This window comes from Molothrus ater, chromosome 9 (assembly GCF_012460135.2).
Source record: "Molothrus ater isolate BHLD 08-10-18 breed brown headed cowbird chromosome 9, BPBGC_Mater_1.1, whole genome shotgun sequence".
NCBI classification, from domain to species: Eukaryota; Metazoa; Chordata; class Aves; order Passeriformes; family Icteridae; genus Molothrus; species Molothrus ater.
The window spans coordinates 30374383-30395122 of NC_050486.2; the positions used below are offsets into that span (position 1 = coordinate 30374383).

General features: G+C 52.5%; 2 protein-coding genes across 5 annotated transcripts in view; one reads left to right on the plus strand and one right to left on the minus strand.

The window, feature by feature from the left end:
• Positions 1-1104: 1104 nt before the first annotated feature.
• Positions 1105-13512, plus strand: LRRC40 (leucine rich repeat containing 40). The gene is made up of 15 exons (XM_036388229.2): positions 1105-1267; positions 1720-1901; positions 2155-2228; positions 2891-3020; positions 3366-3489; positions 3742-3884; positions 4387-4559; positions 5622-5712; positions 7908-7953; positions 8663-8771; positions 9262-9369; positions 10455-10565; positions 11329-11406; positions 11578-11763; positions 12402-13512. The coding sequence occupies exons 1-15, from the start codon at positions 1105-1107 to the stop codon at positions 12505-12507; spliced, it is 1824 nt and encodes a 607-aa protein (XP_036244122.1). The 3' UTR covers positions 12508-13512.
• A 1300-nt stretch (positions 13513-14812) lies between these two features.
• Positions 14813-20740, minus strand: part of LRRC7 (leucine rich repeat containing 7) — a 108041-nt gene continuing 102113 nt past the window's right edge. For 3 of the 4 annotated variants that reach the window (XM_054515757.1, XM_054515758.1, XM_054515756.1), the window contains one exon: positions 14813-19552. In XM_054515757.1, the coding sequence (XP_054371732.1) occupies positions 19445-19552 (108 nt within the window). In that variant the 3' untranslated portion in view covers positions 14813-19444. The remainder of the gene's footprint in view (positions 19553-20740) is intronic. The other variant, XM_054515759.1, reaches the window with a different exon arrangement.

Here is a 20740-nt window from a genome sequence, read left to right on the forward strand (position 1 = left end):
TTACCAGGGGCCCTGAGGCACAGAGCACTCACCCTCTGAAGTCCTTAAAACCCATTTTAAACACCGCTGTTTTTTAAAATAATCAGTTGAAATACCCAGTATTGTCTGTGTGTTTCTGCCTCCACTGAGAGAGGAGAAAAAAGAAGTGGGGGGATTAGAGAACACTGGTAAAAAAACTAAGGAGGCCAATATCTTTATTCAAGAGCAAGTGCCTGAAGTGAGTTTCCCGAATTACAAACTTGACTAATGTACTTAAACCTTCACTAATTACTTTTCATTCATTCGTAGAAGCATTTTCAACGAGGGGAGTGTTTGAAACACAGATGTGCTGTTACAGAGCAAAGAGAACTACACTCCAACATGGGGCCACATTCCTTTTTCAGCATTTTCCTCTCACTGGGAGCTGCTGGTGGGACCTGCAGGCACGGGGCTCGTTCCATGGGCTGGTTTGGATGGGATATTGGGGAGAAATCCTTCCCTGGGAGGGTGGGGAAGTCCTGGCACAGAGCAGCTGTGGCTGCCCCTGATCCCTGGGAGTGTCCAACACCAGGCTGGACACTGGGGCTGGGAGCAGCCTGGGACAGTGGAAGGCGTGGAATATTTTGTGTATGATTATTCAGAACATCACTGTTTGCACCTTCCAAACAATTTGAATATCATCTCATTCCACCCCGGCCATGGAATCCCTCCCAACCCAAACCATCCTGAGCTTCTGCTGAGGATGGAACAGACCCTGGAGATCACGGAGCCCAGCCACGCACAGCCCCCCCAGGAGTCCGCAGTGTAGCTGCGCACAGGGCTTAGGCGGAAAGCAAAACCAATAAACGGATGCGAAAGCGCCGTTTCGTGTGCTGTCCCTCGTGTGTCCGTGTACAACACCCCGAGCAGCGCGGCCCCGGCGCGGCCCGGGGCTCCATTTCGGCACGGCGGGGCGGGAAATGGCGGCGCCGGGGCCGGGCCGGGTCCGCCCGCGGGGCCACGCCTTGCAGCGGGCGGGCGGCTCCGGCTGCGGGCGGCACCAGCCCCGGCTCCGGCAGCGAGCGAGCGGCTGCAGCGCGGCTCCAGCCCGGCCCCGGCCCCGGCCCCGCTCGGGCTGTGGCGGCGATGGCGGCGGCTCGGCGGGCGCGGGCGGGCGGCGGCAGCGGCGGTGGCGGCGCGGGGCCGGGGTTCGGGCGGGCGGCCGAGCCGCCGGCGGTGCCGCAGGGGCTGCTGCGGCTGGCGCGGCGCAGCGGGCAGCTCAACCTGGCGGGACGCGGCCTCACCCACGGTGCGTGAGCCCAGCCGGCCTCGCCGGGGCTGCTGCCGGGGAGCCCCCGGGAGCGGCTCCCGGGGAGCACCATCTGCTCGCTGTTGTCTGTTTCTGGCATGTTTCCATCGGCTTTTCTTGATATCTCTGCAAAAATATCTCTAGAACACAATGGGCTGGAGAGTGACTGTTGGGATGTGTGTATTATAGATACGTGTACACGTATATATATATGTAGCTGTGGATAGATGTATGTTTTTATATATGTACTTACATATGTATATGCCCATATGCGTCCATATATATATTTATCTATCTCTATATATGTCATCCCCCAAGGCAGAAGGGTTGGATCATTAGGGTCCCTTCCAGCCCAACCTACCCAATAATTTTACACCCAAAAAGCACTCTGGCTGTGAAATCTTGGAGCAGACACCTGCGGGCTTCAGCTGACGGCTGTGTTTGTGCTGCAGTGCCCGAGCACGTGTGGAGGATCAACCTGGACACGCCGGAGGAAGCCCAGCAGAACCTGTCCTTCGGAGCTGCGGATCGCTGGTGGGAGCAGACAGACCTGACCAAGCTGATCCTGGCCTCCAACAAGCTGCAGAGCCTCTCGGAGGATGTGCAGCTGCTGCCTGCCCTCACCATGCTGGACGTGAGTACAGGGATCCCTTGGCGCTCTGACGGTGCTTCCCTGCAGGACACGGGGAAACGTTGTCCTGGATCTTTGTTTTCCATTTCTCTGCTGTATCCATTTCACAGGGGCCTGGAGTGGCAGGACAAGGGGGAACGGCTTCCAACTGCCAGAGGGCTGGGACTGATGGGATACTGGGGAGAAATTCTTCCCGAAAAAAAAAAACCCTCTGAAGTACAAATTAGTAACTGTGTCCTAAAACCTCTGTTTCCAGGTGCATGACAATCAACTGACATCACTTCCTTCTGCTTTAGGGCAACTTGAAAATCTCCAGAAACTCGATGTCAGGTAAGGCCATGTTACAGATCAAACACGAAAAATGCTGCGATAACTCTCGTGTGTGAGCGAGATTGCAGGATAGCAACCTTTCCTTCAAAAAATTAATTCCAGATTATTCACTCTAGAGTATTATTATATATTATATTTGTTATATTATCCATTTTGGATCAAAACTGGTGGCCTTGGGTTTCTAGAAAATGTTTTCACTGATATTCAAAGTCAAAATTGCTTGGAAGGTGCAAACAGTGATATTCTGAATAATGACACACAAAATATTTATTTGCATTTATTTGCTTCAGTCTGGCAGTTCTGAGGATAGAACATTTCCAGTCATGAATAATGCACATTGTAAATAACTGTGTAGATCTTGTTTGTGCTGGAAGGTTCCGAATCTTCTGTTTACTGGGGTAATTTTGTAAATTTGTGTACAAGGAGAGGTCATGCTACCACTGTGTGTGTGAAGTACATAAACAAAAAAACTGGAATGTTGTAAATTCAGAGTAGGATTAAAAGTCTTCTTTAGGAAATAAATAAAGATAGTCAGTTGTTCTTTAGGGGTGGCAGTGTCCTGACCAGCAGGCTGTGGCACGCAAATGTTCTGTGTGCGGTTACATTCCTGAAATCTCCTGAGTGTTTTTCCTTTCCCTTTGTGTTCCATGTTTCCACCCCAGCCACAACAAACTGAGGAGCCTTCCCGAGGAGCTGCTGCAGCTGCCCCATCTGAGGAGCCTCCTGGTGCAGCACAACGAGCTGAGCCAGCTGCCCGAGGGGCTGGGGCAGCTCCTCAGCTTGGAGGAGCTGGTAAAGCACGGCTTCAGACCTGTTCCTGTGTTTGGGAAGGGTTTATCTGGTAGCTAAAGTCCCTGGCATTCAGCAGCAGCCCTTGGCAAATATTCCAGTGGCTGTTCTAATGTCAGTTACTGCATGGTGGGGTTTGTTTTTAGTGTGTGCTTGGTTTGACATATTTTGGGAAAGCTGAAATCCCCAGCGATCTGTCAGTCCTGGGGGAGTTGTTCCTTCTCTCACACTCGTGCCAGTTGTCAGCAATCTAATTTTACTGTTCTGCCGCTAATTAACTTTGCAGTAGCAGCACTGCTGGGATGTTTCAGACACCTCTCATCGCTCTCTCTCTGTTTCCATGTGCAGGATGTGTCCAACAACCAGCTCACAGCCATCCCCACCAGTTTTGCTCTGCTGGTGAACTTGGTGCGGCTCAACCTGGCCTGTAACCAGCTCAAGGAGCTGCCTGCAGATCTCAGTGCCATGAAAAGTAAATCACTTTCCTCGGGTTATTAAATGCCAAACAGCCAGTGCTATGCTTATGTTCAGCAATACAGTGCAGGGTTTTAAAATAGATCCTTAAATAGTTACTGTTTCCTCAAGAAAATCAGAGTTAGTACTTCCAGAATCTGTTTGGCAAAATGTTGTTGTGTATATTTTAAATTAAATCCCAGGACAATTATGCTGCTCTAGAAAGGTATTTTTATCTTCTCTGTTTCTCACTGGACATTGACTTCCACAGGCTTGAGGCAACTGGATTGTACCAAAAATTACCTGGAAACGGTACCCCCTAAATTAGCAACCATGGCATCCCTGGAGCAGCTTTACCTGAGGAAAAACAAACTGCGTTCCTTGCCAGAGCTTCCCTCCTGCAAGTTACTGAAGGTGAGCTTGGAATGGCTGCTCTGCTGGAAATGCCTGTGCTGTAAGCTTTGAAATAATGACAGTTACTTTAAACACCAGCTTTTGTGAGGTGCTGTGATCAAAACCAGATGACAGCTCTGTGTTTAGAGCTCTGTTTAATGTGCAACTTCTCTTCCTGCCCTCATTGTTCAACCTTTTGAGTTTGCAGGACTTTCCAGATTTGGAAAATAAAAAGTGTTCAGGAGAGGAATGAGTGAAAGATGATCTAACATTGCCTGCAACAGTTATTTTTATCTCTGGGAACTTTTTCTGGATAAATTCACTTTGTTCATTATCATTTTTTCTTTGTAACTATGGAGTAAATACACTGTTTTTCCTTTTAACATAATCAGGTATTTTGGAGGCAGATGAAAGGGAATTAAGATGTCTGTATTCTCCACATCATCATACTGCTGATGTCATGATTTAGAAGATAAATTATGAGGTAATTTTACCACAATTGTGGTGCTCTTTGTTCCTGTAGGAATTGCACGCTGGGGAGAATCAGATTGAAATCCTGAATGCAGAGAATCTGAAGCAGCTGAGCTCCCTGTGTGTGCTGGAGCTCAGGGACAACAAGATCAAGGCAGTGCCTGAGGAGATCACAGTGCTGCAGAAGCTGGAGAGGCTCGACCTGGCCAACAATGACATCAGTAGGTAATAGTGGCACTTGGGCTGGGTGCTGGCAGCTCCTTCCTTCCGTGGGAAGGGCCTTAAGGAATGACTCAGGAAATGAAGGAGCCCTCTGGGTGTTGTGGGATATGCTGAGGTCAAACTGAGACTTCTGAAATGTTCTGTGTTCTGCCTGTGACTTAGCTGTGACTTGGGAGTGCTGTGAGGAGCAGCTGAGGGAGCTGGGCAGGGGCTGGAGAATCCCTGAGGGAGCCGGGCAGGGGCTGCAGAATCCCTGAGGGAGCTGGGCAGGGGCTGCAGAATCCCTGAGGGAGCCGGGCAGGGGCTGCAGAATCCCTGAGGGAGCTGGGCAGGGGCTGCAGAATCCCTGAGGGAGCTGGGCAGGGGCTGCAGAATCCCTGAGGGAGCCGGGCAGGGGCTGCAGAATCCCTGAGGGAGCCGGGCAGGGGCTGCAGAATCCCTGAGGGAGCTGGGCAGGGGCTGCAGAATCCCTGAGGAGCTGAGCAGGGGCTGCAGAATCCCTGAGGGAGCTGGGCAGGGGCTGCAGAATCCCTGAGGGAGATGGGCAGGGGCTGCAGAATCCCTGAGGAGCTGGGCAGGGGCTGCAGAATCCCTGAGGAGCTGGGCAGGGGCTCAGCCTGGAGCAAAGGAGGCTCAGGGGCCCTTGTGGCTCTGCACAGCTCCTGCCAGGAGGGCACAGCCGGGGGGGTCGGGCTCTGCTCCAGGGAACAGGGACAGGAGCAGAGGGAACGGCCCCGGGCTGGGCCAGGGCAGCTCAGGGTGGGCACAGCAGGAATTTCCCCATGGAAAGGGGGCTCAGGCACTGGAACTGCCCAGGGAGGGTTGGAGTGCCCATCCCTGGAGCTGCCCAAGGAATTCCTGGAGGTGGCACTCGGTGACAAGGTGGGGATTGGGCAGAGCTTGGACTTGATGGCCTGGGAGAACTTTTCCAACTTAAATTAATCTGGGATTCTGCATCTTTTCCTTTGAACTTGGGCTTCAGGATCCCCTCTGAGCAGTCACTGCACGTTCTTTAGCAGTGGTTTTAGGGCTGCTTTGGAATCAATCAGTTGTTTCCCTCTGCAGGTTGCCTTACACCCTGGGGAACCTCCCTCAGCTGAAATTCCTGGCCCTGGAGGGAAATCCTTTGAGAACCATTCGGAGAGACCTGCTGCAAGTGAGCACTGGGGTTTGGTTGTGTTTGTGGGCATCTGCACAGGAAGGACCTGGAGCTGTGGGAGGGAATCCAGAGGAGGCACCAGGATGGTCCCAGGGATGGAGCAGCTCTGCTGGGAGGAAAGGCTGAGAGAGCTCGGAATGTTCACCTGGAGAGGAGAGGCTTGGGGGTGACCTCAGTGTGGCCTGGAGGGGCTGAAGGGGCTGCAGGAAAGATGGAGAGGGGTGGAGGGACAGGACAAGGGGCAGGGATGGATGGGACATTGGGAATTGGGAATTGTTCCTGGCAGGGTGGGCAGGCCCTGGCACAGGTGCCCAGAGCAGCTGTGGCTGCCCCTGCATCCCTGGCAGTGCCCAAGGCCAGGCTGGACACTGGGGCTGGAGCACCTGGGACAGTGGGAGGTGTCCCTGCCATGGCAGGGCTGGAGTGGGATGGGCTTTAAGGTCGTGACTGAAGTTCTAGGATTCAGGGCTCTGTTCTCTTGTAGGGAGGCAGCAGGGGGAGGGTGTGAGTTGTTCCCAGGAAAAGGAGTCCTTAGGGCAGCAGGAGGCTGGAGCCTGGCCACCACTCCTGCTGCACAATTCCCTGTGATGTTTTCCCTGGCAGGCCCCTCTCCTCAGTGGTGCTGTACATTCCTACTTCTGTGTCTTTGCCAGGGTTGTAAAATCAATGTTCCCGAAGCACTGGGATGCTCCCAAAATAAGCAGAGCTGACAAGTCTGTGTTGCAATGAAATCTGTAACATCTGTCAGGAGAGGGAAGCCCTGGTGTGCCTGGCTGAGGGAGCAGAGTGTGCCCTGAGTTAATGAGCACTTGTCCAAAGTGCTCCTGGAAAGGAGTGTGAGTCAGGAATGCTGGGGTTCTGCTGTTCCTGGATTACTGAGGGTTTGCTGCTTCAGCTGCCATTGTCACTGCTGGGCTGTGTTTCCCACCTGGGGCAAAGGCCAGGCACGAGGAGCCCGTCAGGCCTGCTCTGTTTGTGCTGCCTGGATCCGTCACCAACCCTGTCAATTCATGTGGCTGCAGTTTTCTCTGCCTGGCTGGATTTGTTTCCACTTGGTTTAGAGGAGCAGTTGGTGGAGGAGCTCTAGGGCTCCCCAGGCACTGCTTGGAGCAGGTGGATGCTGAGATGAAGGACTGGGGTGAGTGTAGAGGAGCAGCAGAATCTTCTTTTTCCTTCTCCAGCCCTGCCCAGCTCACCTTCTCTTCCTCAGGTCTCTCATTCCAGTCCCAACCCCATTCCTGGTTCTTGATGAATTTCCAGTTGATTTCTGGTAAATCCTGGTCTATTTTTGCTAACTCCCCTGCCATTACTTGGCTCTGGAGCTTTACCCTGCTCTCTGCTTTCCTTCCCACACATCTGTTACTGAGATTTCAGTTTGACCTTCACCTTTCCCTCACAACTTCCCAGCTTGTTCCCTGTTTGCTTCCCTTGCCATGCTTAGCACAGCCCCACTCTCCCTGCCTGTCTCCTTGTGACAGTTCCCTCCTTTCCAACATCCACATTCCCTTTATCCCTCTCTGTTCATCCAGTCTCCTAGGCTGTGTCAGCTGGAATGAGAAATGTTCATTCACATCCAGCACTTTAGGTCAGTCCCTGGTTCTGAAACCTGTAAAATCACACCCCAAGCCTGCCTTTCCCCTAAAACAAACAGTGTAGAGGAGATTGGGCTTCACTACCCTCAGGTTTGTGCAGGTGGCAATTGTGTCTGACCACTGGGAGTTGCTGTGAGAGGGCTGAGGGAAATCTTTGGAGCTGATTTTTAACGGCAAATGATGCAAACTGCCACGGTTTTCCCAGAGTTTATGATTTGGGCCATAAAAAGGTAGCAGAACAGTGAGCAGTCAGCTTCCCTGACACTGTAAATGTGCTCTCCACAGCAAATTGTGCTGGAGCTTTTTAAAGGGAAAATTAAGCTTGTTGGAACTTTTTTACTTGCTCTTGGAAGTGGCAAAAATCTTCACATGAGGAGCTACAGAAGTGCAGCCTGAGGCTGTGATTCAGGATCAGAAATTTTCAGCTGGAATAAATAAAATAATAACTAAGCAAGTTCCCAAGCTGCTGTGGGATTTTCAGTGGGATTTTTAGTCAGGAGTGCTGTGGGCTCCACCTGTGTGCTGGCATTGTCCCTCTGCATTGTCCCCCCAGCTGCACAAATACTGCTGAGTGACTTGGGGTTTGTTTCTTTTTTAAAGAAGGGCACTCAGGAACTGCTGAAATATCTGAGAAGCAAAATCCAAGGTATGTTGCTTTTCCCCCCTTCATTTTAAAGAGAATATTCTAAAAAATAAAAGTAAATTAGAGTTTAGGGAAGATGGTTGTTTAAATCCAGGTCCCCCCAGTTATCCTGCAGTAGTAATTTCCTTTACTCAACAGTTTGCTTTGATATTTCAGTTTCTAATCCTATTAGCTACTACTGAATAATAAACATTCTGAATTGAGCATTATCCTTTACAAACCCAGACTCACCCTGCTCAGCTGGATGGGAATTCCCATTTCAGGCCTGCAGGAGCTTTTTCATGTGGATTGTGGGGAGTGACCAGAAGGGAATCCACAGAGGAGGGTTTGTAAACAGTAATGCTGTAACTGAAATTGCAGTCAGATGTGTCAGTGTGGATAAAGCTGCTCTAGGCCATCATTTCCAGTTGGAATTCCCTGGTTTTTGTAGTTTCTCTACTCCGTGGAGCAGAGCCTGACAGAATCACATCTCCAGTGCTCCCTCCCCTGCTTGGCAAAGCCCAGGTCAGCCCTGCTCCCTCCTTCACCCTAAAAGAACCCCCAAATCCAGGATGGTAAAAAACCCTTTACTAGGCAATGATTGAAATTATCTGAATCTGATGATCTTGGGTTGAGCCAGAGTGTAGAGCAGGATTAGAGGGAGGTGGTGGCAGCTGCCTGGGGCCACTCAGAGCAGCTCAGCTGTGTCCCTGCGCCCCTCTGGTGTCCCCAGATGATGGACCTGGCCCCGGTGAAGAGCCTCCTGTGACAGCCATGACTCTTCCCAGCCAGTCCAAGGTCAACATCCACGCCATAACCACACTGAAATTGTTGGAATACAGGTATTTGGGAATATTGCCCATTCCTGAAGCTGTAAGAACACTGTCCTATTTTATCCTTGTGGGTTTTTTCCCCTCCTTCATGACTCACCAAGCTGTCCACAAACCCTGCTGCATGTGGGCATTTTCCCCTTCAATTCCTGTCTTTGGGAATGGGCAGATTTAGATGGTGGGGTTTGAATTATTTTTTTGTATCACCAGATATTCTGCAGTAACTCGTTGAAGTGCTGAATCCCAGCAGGTGCTTTTAGTACCTTTGAAGCTCTTTATGATTTTCATCAAGTGCCAGAACATCTTATGGCAGGGGAGTTCCTGCTCAGTTATTCCTTAAATGGACCTGGAGGGGTTGGGAAACGGAAAAAAATCCTGTTTGGTGGGCATGGGGCAGTGCTGGGAGCTTTCTGCAGCTGCTGCCTGTGTTCTGCTCTAGAAGAAGGTGGAAGCGCTGTGTTAATTAGCAGGCAGTGGTTAATTGGTGTCACTCCTGTCCCAGTGACAAGCAGGCTGCCGCGATCCCCGAGGCCGTGTTCGATGCCGTGGGCGCCAATCCCGTCACCGCCGTCAACTTCAGCAAGAACCAGCTCAGGGAGATCCCCCCCAGGTACTGCTGGGAGGCCATTCCCGCCCGGGGTTTGCTCTGCTGCCTTCGTTTGCAGCATGCTCTTCTCCCCCTGAGCTGTTTGTGCACACACAGAGCCCAGGGCGGGGAGGCACTCGTGTGCAGGTGGGGCCGTGCACTCACCGGGGCCAGCCACAGCCAAGGACGGGCTTTCCCTGGCACTGCTGGGAACCAGTAATCCCTCTGTGTCAGGAGGAAGGCTGCTGTGTCTCTGGGAGCCCCCCAAAATCATCCACACTGGCTTTTGAGGGCAGTTTATTCCCAGGTGTGCTGAACACAACCTCTGGCGCAGGCAGCTTGGGCAGCTGCAATCCCAGAGGGACAAAAAGGCTTCCAGAGACTCAGTTTTGGGAGCTGCTGCTTGTGCATCCCATGCTGTGTCACTGTGTGAGAGGCTGCTGAATTCCCTGGGATGGGTTGTGGGGGAGTGTGCAGCTGCCTCAGAATTCCATGCAAATCCAGACAGGAGACAGGAGAGTTTTCTCATTTAATTGTCTTTTGTTTTAGGGCTAAGCCAGAGATTCTGTTTTAGGGGTTTAACAGGGAACTTTTTGAGCTGTGAAAACCTTTGCACCAAAACATGTTAGTACAATAGATAACCTGCAAGCAGCAGCAGATGCTCCCAGAGTTTGTAACAGCACAACTGGGGAGCAGAAGCAAAAGATGGGAAAAAATAGGAATTTTTGGTTAGTTTTTTTGTCTGCAGAAGAAGGTGGGTAAAGTCCCAAATATTAAAACATCTCCAGGGCAGGAGGTGGCAGTGATGTCACCTGGGCCATGGTCTCTGAAACAGCTCCTGACTGCATTTACTGAGGAGGCTTTGGTAGCAATATTTGTGAGAGAAAATACAATCTGATAACTGCAGATAAATTATTTGGGCTTTGTCTTGCCCCACGTGTAAGGCCGGAGGAGCAGCAGCTCTCACATGTGACATTGCATGATCTCCTCAAAATCCCTTCAGAAAATACCATAACTTGTCCTTGATTTGTAGAATAAAGCAGGTTTTCTAATAACTTACAAAGCAACCACCAGCTTCCATAGTGAGAGCATCTTCTTTTGTGCTTCAGGCTTGTGGAGCTGAAAGACTCAGTTTGTGATGTCAGCCTGGGCTTCAACAAAATCTCCTCCATTTCCTCGGAGCTGTGCCTGCTCCAGAAGTTGACACATTTGGATCTCAGGTTGGTGATGTGTGTTGTTGCACCTCCTTGCCTGGGAGCTTCTTTGCCTGCCTCCCTACAGCAGCCATCTGTTCAGTGGGATGGCAGCACTGAAATCATCTCCCACTCCCAAAATCTCTCCCTGCCAGAGCCAGAATAGGAGGTGGCCTAAATTTGGGCCTTGCTTCAAGAAGACACAAAAAGAAATGGACCAGTTCTGAGACATGCTGGAGGAGAGATCCTGCCTCACTCAGAAGGGTTCTGAGATGTTGCTATTTCAAAACACTCCCACAACTCCCCAGAAGAAAACCACACCAAAAAATCCTGGGAATTAGGACAGGGAAGGTGCAGATTTTGTTGTACGGCCAGAAAGAGAGGCAAGAGATGGCTCCTCGTTGTCACCTGTCCTCCTCTGATTCCTGAGAAATGCTCCTGGCCTCGTTTAGATCAGGATTAGCTCAGTCCATTGATTTTGGGGAACTTTGGAGTGACCTGAGTGATTCACTTTGGCTCCAGGGTCTGGGCCCTTTGATAAGCTTTCCTCTGGAAACAAGGAGCTGAATTTCCAGGCAGGTTTGTGCAGTTGGTGGCTGCCTGGGAATACATGGGAATCCTTAGAGGGCTGGTTTTGAGTGTCCTCCTGGCAGGAATGGGAATCCCTGGCAGACTTTTGCCCTTGCTGTGAGGCAGTGAACTGGCCCCAGACTATGGAGCTGATCTGGGAATTCTCAGCCAAGCCCCTGACTAAGTTTAGTCCTTGTTGTTTGTCTTTCTATGATAACAGAAACAATTTTCTGACAGCCTTGCCTGAGGAAATGGAGGCACTGAAAAGACTGCACACAATAAATCTTGCTTTTAATAGGTGAGCAACTCTTCAGACTTTTTTTTTAATACAATGACAAAAAGAGCTGGGCTGAGTTTGACCCAATTTTCCTGTGATGTGAGAGCAAGGAGCCACTTCAGTGAGGCTCCTATGAAGTGCTCCTCTTCCAAATGCCCTGTTTCTGACTGTCCCTCCTTTCTCTTCCTGAAGATTTAAGGTGTTTCCCAGTGTCCTGTATCACCTCCCAGCCCTGGAGAACATCTTGCTCAGCAACAACCAGGTGGGATCCATCGACCCCGTGCAGCTGAAGGGGCTGGACAAGCTGGGAACGCTGGACCTGCAGAACAATGACCTCCTCCAGGTGCCCCCAGAGCTGGGCAACTGTGAGAACCTCAGGTGTGTGGGGTCAGGGAGCCTGCTTACAAACACATTTGCTGTCTGAGCTCTTCAGGGAGTGTTTGCCAGAGGAGAAAGCACCCATTGGCGGGGTGTTGGGTTTGTCCAGAAAGGATCTCTCTGGCCATCTGTAGAGCAGGGCAATTTCTTCAATAACGCCTTCCCCTAATTTATCAGTATTGCAGAGAATTGTGGGAGTTGTTTCATCATTTAGAACTGATGTTGAGGGTCTGGGGGTTGTGTGAAGCTCGTGGTGGAGCCTTGTGGGGGTGACGTTTCCTGTGCTCCCAGTCACGCTGCTGGTGCAGCACCCTTGAGCAGGGAGGTTGTACCAGCTGACCCCACTGCTCCCTTCCAGCCTGAGCCACTCTGGAATTCTCTTTCTATATTCCAGAAGTTTTCTTCTCGCTCCTCCTGGCAGAGGCTGAAGGAGTGGGGTGTGTGCTACACCCCCACTGATTTATCAGCATAAATTAAAACTCAGCTGTTTTGAGAGCGAGGGAAGCAGAAACCCAAGCTCCTTCAGCAGCACAGAAAGGGATCTCCCCAGGAATTCCACAGGCCTCAGAAATGTGCATGCAGTGGCTGAGTGTGTGGGTACAAGGAGATTTCTCCCAGTAACTCATCCCTGTTTGCAGGAGCCTGCTGCTGGAAGGGAACCCGTTCCGCACGCCTCGCGCCGCCGTGCTGGCCAAGGGCACGGCTGCGGTGCTGGAGTACCTGAGGAGCCGCATCCCCTCCTGAGCCTGGGCATTCCCAGCTCAGCCCTGAGCCTGGGCACTGCCACCTGAGCCCTGGGCATTCCTCCTGAGCCTGGGCACTGCCACCTGAGCCCTGAGCCTGGCCTGGCCAAGGGCACGGCTGCTGTGCTGGAGTACCTGAGGAACCGCATCCCCTCCTGAGCCCTGGGCATTCCTCCTGAGCCCTTGGGTATTCCTCCTGAGCCCTGGGCATTCCTCCTGAGCCCTGGGCATTCCTCCTGAGCCTGGGCATTCCTCCTGAGCCCTTGGGCATTCCTCCTGAGCCCTGGGCATTCCTCCTGAGCCCTGGGCATTCCTCCTGAGCCCTGGGCATTCCTCCTGAGCCTGGGCATTCCTCCTGAGCCCTGGGCATTCCTCCTGAGCCCTTGGGTATTCCTCCTGAGCCCTGGGCACTGCCACCTGAGCCTTGGGTGCTTATCCTGAGCCCTGAGCCCTGGCCATTCCCTCCTGAGCCTGGCCTGGCCCAGCTGCACTGCTGCAATACCTGCAGAGCCACATTCCAGCAGAACAGGAGCAGCCAGGTACCCCCTGTTCCACCAGCACCTCTGGGCTCCCCTGCTTCCATCCTTCTCCTGCTCCTGGCTGGGAGTCTGCTCAGTGTTAAGGACCCAGCTGTGAAACATTCCCTGCCCTCTGCATGTTCCAGCAGGGATTTCAGGATCCCACACCACTCTGTTTACGCTGTTTGTAATAAAGGACAGCAAGGAAAGCTGCCTTCAGCACAGCCACAGTGCTTCCTGCAGCTGAGCTGGGCTCTGCAGAGAGTTGTCACCACCCAAGCACTGGGGCCAAAGGCAGAAGGGAACACTGTGGGGTTTGTGTTCCTGTTTTCTCTTGTTTCACTGGTGTCTCCAGAACTGCCCCCTGGTGTGAGTGCGGTGGAGTGCTTGAGCTGTGAGGGGGTGAGAGGTGGCCCAGGTGTGTGCAGGGCTCACCTGAATGAAGGTGGGGCTGGTGCTGTGCTGGGACAATAAATGTTCCCCTTGGATGTCTGCCTTGGGTCCTTCAGGCTGTAACTGAGCTCTCTAGATGGGAACACGGAGAACTTCTCTTGTTCAGACACACTTCCAAAGGTCCTGCAGGTGGTACCTTCAAAGGTAGCAGTGCTGTGGGTGGGCTCCACCACCCTCCAAGGCCTGAGCACCCTTTCCATGGGGAAATTCCTGCTGATGTCCGCCCTGGGGCCATTCCCTCTGCTCCTGTCCCTGTTCCCTGGAGCTGTCCCCTCCTGTCAGGAGCTGTGCAGAGCCACAGGGGCCCCCTGAGCCTCCTTTGCTCCAGGCTGAGCCCCTGCCCGGCTCCCTCAGGGATTCTGCAGCCCCTGCCCAGCTCCCTCAGGGATTCTGCAGCCCCTGCCCGGCTCCCTCAGGGATTCTGCAGCCCCTGCCCGGCTCCCTCAGGGATTCTCCAGCCCCTTCCCAGCTCAGTTCCCTGCCCTGGACACTCTCCAGCCCCTCAGGGTCTCTCATGCACACAGCCCTGGAGGTTCTGTAGCACAGCAGGATTTTTTACAGTTCCTCACTAGAATTCCCAGGTTTTGAACATGTCCAGATGAACATAAAACACCCTCAGCTCCCCAGGGGTGGGAATTGCCTTCCAGCTGGAGCAGGGGTGGCTCGGGGGGCTCAGGCCCAGCTGCACCTCCCTGTCTCCCCAAGGAGGGGACCAGGACCTGGTCCTGGCTGCAGGGAAATGGGAAAGGGAATGGGCTGGGAAAGGGTTTGGGGGAGTGGGGATGGGAAGGGCAGGATCTGTCCTGTGGGAAGCAGATGACAGGGCCTGTGTGCAGTGACAGCAGGGGACACCTGGAGCTCCAGGGCCACTTCTGCAGCTCCTCAGATGATGGAGCTGCTGCTGCCCTCACCCCTGCCCCCTTTTGTTTCCATACATTTTGTCCTTCGTGCATTTGTCCTTTCATCCATTTCTTCATCCATTCTTCCTCCATGCATTTATCCTTCCATGCATTTGTCCTTCCATACATTTTGTCCTTTCATCCATTCTTTCTCCATGCATTTATCCTTCCATGCATTTGTCCTTCCACACATTTTGTCCTTTCATCCATTTCTTCCACGCATTTATCCTTCCATACATTTGCCCCCAAAGCTGCCAAACCTGAGTTTTCTTCCCCATTTCCATTACTCCCTTTCCATATTTGTTGTCTCCCCTGGCTGCAGCTGGACCAGGGGAGCCCCAGTTGGCATTTGCCCAATTTTCCAGGCTCATTCCCCCTTCCCCACTCTCTGAAACCTCCTTTCTGCCAGGAAAAAGAAAAAAACCACCCAAAAGCCTTACAATAAGGTGACGTTTTTATTATTTATACAATAAAGAGACTTTTTAATGTTATTCAAAACACTTTTTTTTTTGGAAATACTGAAAAAGGTGGGTACAGCAAAGCCGAAAATGGCTCTGCTGCACTGCACAGCATCGGTTCAGTCCCTGGGCTCCCTCTTTGCAGAGCAGCTGCCAAATGCAGCAGCCCCACAGCACGGGCCAGGCCCTCCAGGGCACGGGGAGGGGACAACCTGCATGTGCCAAGGGACAGGAGCTGATTGCACTCAATCAATAGATTTAAAATAGAATTTTTGAAGTACCTTTTTGCACATAAAATGAAGCAGCTTTCAAGTTCAGTAAGTCTTTATACTGCAAAAAACATGAAGTACATTCACAATCTATGTTAATAAAGTAGTAAATATTTCCTCATTCAGCTTTATTTACATGGATACTGGAATTCAACTGAAAAGTACAGTCATCTGGAATATAGCAATCTTTGAACACATACAAAAATGACCATTTCTGTATATAATTTAAGCTCAAAATCACAATTATCTCAAAATATTAATTACAATACAGCCATCTCCATCATAATTAAACATGTCTTTTATAAAATGGTAAAATCTTTACTAAAGGAAGCTGTTGGTTCTGAACTGGATACAGTACTCACAGGTAGAAAACCGAAGTGATGAGCGAGTGCCCTGCCCGGGGAGGAGGAGGAGGAGGAGGAGGGAGGGAGGGGACACAGCCACCGCCACCCAAGGGACACAGGGCAGTGCCAGGAGTGCCCAGACTGGTGCCAGTCAGTCACTTCCACTAAATCAGCTGGAATCAGCCAGGGAGAGGATTGGCAAAAAGCTTTTTTTTGGGGGTTTCGTTTCTTTTTTTGGTTTGAAATTCTGTGATTTACAGATGGTGCCATTTGGGGTTGGGTGGGGGAACTGCCAGGGCCTGGCCCCAGTGGCGCCACAGCTGTGCCACCCGTGGCTCCAGGGCCAGGCCAGCTCCCCGTGGACCCCTGGATCCGTGTCCTGCCCAAACTGCAGCCCAGAGAGCTGTGTGGGCACGGGGGGCCTGCCCTGCCTGCCAGGGACAGCCCTGGAGCTGTGCACTTCCAGAGGGATGGCGAGGGACGGGCACGGGCAGGGAGCTCCAGCTGGCACAGCATCCCCAGTTTCCTTTGGGAGTTCTAACTGTGACATCCCACCAGTTCACAGAATCACAGGAGGGACCTCTGGACACCATCCAGCCCAGCCCGGAGCAGGGGACACGGGGGACGTGGGGTTGGGATGTCCCCAGAGAGGGAAGCCCCAGACCTGCTCTGGGCAGCTGCTCAGGGCCCTGCCACCCCCAGGGAAAGAAATTCTTCCTGGAGCTGAGGTGGGACTTGCTGTGTTTGTTTATGTCCAAATCCTGCCGGGGTGGGTGCTGACCCCGCAGCTCTGTCACCCCCTGAGCCATCGGGGGACCTGTCCCCAACCCTGCTGCTGTGGGACAGGCTCTGCCTGGCCAGGGGGTCCCAGCAGGACGTTGCTCACCCAGGCAGCTCCTGGGAATAAACACCCTGATCCCCTGGGACCGGGGCTCCCCTGGGCCCTGCCCTCAGCTGATCCCATTGGGGGGGTTCATTTCCCTGCTTTTGCATTCCCTGTCCTTGCATTGCCCCCCAGAGCTCTGTGCACACGTCTGTGCAGGGGTATCTCTGATTGCACCAGGGAACCCAGTGCTAAACTCCAGCAGACAGGGGGCCAGCATCCCAAAGGGGGCCCAGCATCCTAAAGGGGGCCCAGCATCCCAAAGGGGTCCCAGCATCCCAAAGGGGGTCCCAGCATCCCATGGGGTCCCAGCATCCCAAGGGGGTCCCAGCATCCCAAAGGGGGCCCAGCATCCCAGGATGGGCTGGGGGAGAAGGGACCTCAGAGCCCACCCAGTGCCACCCCTGCCATGGCAGGGACACCTCCCACTGTCCCGGGTGCTCCAGCCCCAGTGTCCAGCCTGGCCTTGGGCACTGCCAGGGATCAGGGGCAGCCCCAGCTGCTCTGGGAATCCCATCCAACCCCTCCCCACCCTCCCAGGGAATAATTCCCAATTCCCAATCTCCCATCCATCCCTGCCCTCTGGCACTGGGAGCCATTCCTGTGTCCTGTCCCTCCAGGCCTTGTCCCCAGTCCCTCGGCAGCTCTCCTGGAGCCCCTTTAGGCCCTGGAAAGGGCTTTAACCAGGGGGTTTAACATCCTTACACTCCAAGTGCTCACTACCAACAGCAAACCAACCTCTGGGACATTTCCTACTCAGATTTTTTTTCCTACTGGATTTCCTTGGCTCTGCTCTCAGCTGCCCCACTCACCCTCAGCCTTGTCCTGCCTGCTCCCTGCGTGGAGCCCCCTGTCCCCTCCCAGGGCTGGCACTGCCACCAAACACAGATGCAGACGTGGATGTGTTAAAAAATACTTTGGAAAACGTGAAACCAGATTTGAGGATGTTAAATGGTCGCTGTTGGGAACAACTGGCTGAGAACTTTCCTGGTTTGCCATCACCTGGGTAGGAACTGTGAGCTGGCACTGGGAAAATGGGAAATTATCAGGGGTGGAGGGTCCTGGAGGCTTCCCTGGGCCTGCAGCTGCCCAGGTCCCACAGCCAGAGAGAGAAGATTTGGGAATTCTTGGAGAAGTGGAACATCCCCGTGGGCTGTGGCTGCACCCTTGGCTGTGGGATTTTGGGTGGGAATGGTGCAGGTGATCCCAGAGCCAGCTGTCCCTCAGCCCCTGCCCATTGCTCCAGGGCACTGGGATCCCCTGAAAACCCCTGCAGGGCTTTCCCTGTGTTTTCCCATTTTGCTGTCAGGGATAACCAGGCTGGACCCTGGCACCCCTGACAGCAGCAGCTGGGCACAGTCTGGGCTTTGGGATTCTCCCTTGGGAACAGCCCCAGGACCTGGACATGAGGGGTGTCCCTGGCCCTGTGCTGGGAATGCTCCTCCTGGGCTGGCTCGGGGTCACCTGCTGCTCCCTGGGATGTGTCTGTGCCCATCCCTTTCCAGGACCCAGTCCAGGATCCCAGAAAGCCTCACCCATGGGAATATCCCGAGCAGGGCCTGGAGCAGGGGGGAAAATACACAACAATGTCAATGGGGAGTCTGAAATGAAAAATTAACGAGTTAAATTAGCAGCAACAAAAGGAGTTTTACTGCCACCATCACAACCTTCCTCCATCCGTGAGCCAAACCTGCCTGTCCTCGGTGTTCTCCTGTAGTGTGTGCACATGGAATCGAGGGAAGAGCCAAAGCAAAGGGAGTTAACCTGTTCTGAAGGGAGTCACCCCGTTCCAGAGGGAGTCACCCCGTTCCAGAGGGAGATATCCCATTCCAGAGGGCGCTATCCCATTCCAGAGGGTGCTATCCCATTCCAGAGGGTGCTATCCCATTCCAGAGGGAGATATCCCATTCCAGAGGGTGCTATCCCATTCCAGAGGGTGCTATCCCATTCCAGAGGGAGATATCCCATTCCAGAGGGTGCTATCCCATTCCAGAGGGAGTTACCCCATTCCAGAGGGAGATATCCCATTCCAGAGGGTGCTATCCCATTCCAGAGGGAGATATCCCATTCCAGAGGGAGATATCCCATTCCAGAGGGTGCTATCCCATTCCAGAGGGAGTTACCCCGTTCCAGAGGGAGATATCCCATTCCAGAGGGTGCTATCCCATTCCAGAGGGAGTTACCCCGTTCCAGAGGGAGATATCCCATTCCAGAAGGAGTTGTTCACCCATTCCAGAAGGAGATATCCCATCCCAGAAGGAGCTCACCCATTCCAGAGGGAGCTCACCCATTCCAGAGGGAGTTGTTCACCCATTCCAGAAGGAGCTCACCCATTCCAGAGGGAGCTCACCCATTCCAGAAGGAGCTCACCCATCCCAGAAGGAGCTCACCCATTCCAGAGGGAGTTGTTCACCCATTCCAGAGGGAGTTACCCCATTCCAGAGGGAGCTGTCCCATTCCCAAGTGGGCTCCTTGTCCCGAGGTCCCAGAGTTACAGCTGGAGAAGTCTCTCACCCTGTGTAGTGAATTGTTCCTGATCCCTACGGAGCCAGCTATACACACGGCATATGTACAGGTATTTTCATAAGGCATAGAATATCTTTGCATTGAAAATAAATGAACATTATTAAATTTAATTTAATATATACTTTCTTTGAGGTGTTTATGAAAATATTTTCTTCTCTATACTTTCGTATGCGACATGATAGAAATATTTCATGGGAAGTACAGGTTAATATATTTCATCTTTATAAAGGCATATACAACTTTGAGGCAGTGTTTCTGATGGACAGCAGAATTCCTAAAGGATTTGTATGTGCTTCTGTGTTTTGAAATCATATGAAATTGACTTTTAAGAAGGAACTTGGTTAAAAAAACGCACCAATGCACAGCCAGAGGCTGACAAGTAAAACTAATACGGAGCCACATGAACAATATATTTATAGAGTTAATTCTTATATTTTCTCCCGATGATTGGTACTAACATAGAGTATTATACATTTGGCACTACCGTTTGCCATTGGTCCAGCAATTGGCAAAAAATTGGTTTCCTATGTATAAATCCTTTTGAACATTAGATCTGGCTAGACATATTTACTATTTATAAAAAAATATTTAGACAGTAAGCTCACGTTGGATAACTAAGTCTACTGTGTTCTGGAAACTCTTCAGCAGGAGCACAGCCTTCTCGTGTTCCAGGTGTACAAAGCTGTGTCCGTTGGCCTGCAGCAGGGAAAACACAAGGGGAGAGGCTTCAGTGGATTGTTTTGGGGGAAAAAAGGGCTATTTGGCAACTAAAAGCAAGGATGAAATAAATAATGAACACATGAGGGTTTCTCACGAGCACAGAGCACACACTGCTCTTGTCCTCTGTGGGATGGCTTTGGGGCTGGGCTGGGGGCTCCAAGGAGTGATTTCATCCCACATCCCGAAATCAGGCTGTGACTCTGGGACAGCTCTGGGCTCTGACCATGCTGAAAGCCTCAACACAACAAAATACCTTTCCTCTGGGAAAGAGGAATCCAAATTCCAGGCAGGGGAGATCCCAAATACACCGACAGCTGTGCCAAAATGAGGCATTAATGGAATCCCAGAATTCTGCACTGTGGGATGGGAGGGATCTCAGGGATCTGGAAAATTCCAGAGGGAGATCATGGGGCAGAGTGTGGGGACAGTGGGCCAAGGCTGGGGGGAGATGGATCCGAGCCCCAGCTGGTGGCACAGGCAGGGACAGGCTCCAGAGGGAGGATCTGCCTGGAGAATCTGGAATGAGGTGCTGAGGGGGACAAAGGGGGCATGGCTGGGGCTGATCAGGGTCCTGACACAGCCTCGAGCTGCACCAAGGGAAATACAGGCTGGATATCAGGAAAAAGCTTTTTCCAGAAAGGTGATAAAGTTCTGGAATGGCTGCCCAGGGAGGTGGTGGAGTCCCCATCCCTGGGTGTGTTTAACAAAGCCTGGATGTGGCACTGGGTGCCAGGGTTTAGTTGCTGTGCTGGGGCTGGGCTGGACTCGATGGTCTTGGAGGTCTCTTCCAACCTGGTGATTCTGTGAATTTTGGGGTTCTGTGAATTCTGTGAAATCTGGGATTCTGGGGTTCTGGGATTCTGTGGTTCTGGGGTTCTCTGGGAAGGACTGGGAGGGCACTGTCAGACCTCAGCAGGAAAAGCAGGAGAAATTTGATACCCAAATAAACCACAGGGTTTGACCTCCCTTTGAGGGAAAAATTCCTCCACCCTGAGCTGCCCTGGCCCAGCCTGGGCCCGTTCCCTCTGCTCCTGTCCCTGTGCCCTGGAGCAGAGCCCGACCCCCCCGGCTGTGCCCTCCTGTCAGGAGCTGTGCAGAGCCACAAGGGCCCCTGAGCCTCCTTTGCTCCAGGCTGAGCCCCTGCCCAGCTCCCTCAGGGATTCT

Bases quoted from the DNA above. Each gene is read 5' to 3' on its own strand.
- LRRC40 (XM_036388229.2), top strand. From the start codon at position 1,105: ATGGCGGCGGCTCGGCGGGCGCGGGCGGGCGGCGGCAGCGGCGGTGGC. The intron at 3,021-3,365 runs GTAAAGCACGGC...TTCCATGTGCAG, and splicing joins TCCTCAGCTTGGAGGAGCTG to GATGTGTCCAACAACCAGCT. The intron at 5,713-7,907 runs GTGAGCACTGGG...TCTTTTTTAAAG, and splicing joins TTCGGAGAGACCTGCTGCAA to AAGGGCACTCAGGAACTGCT.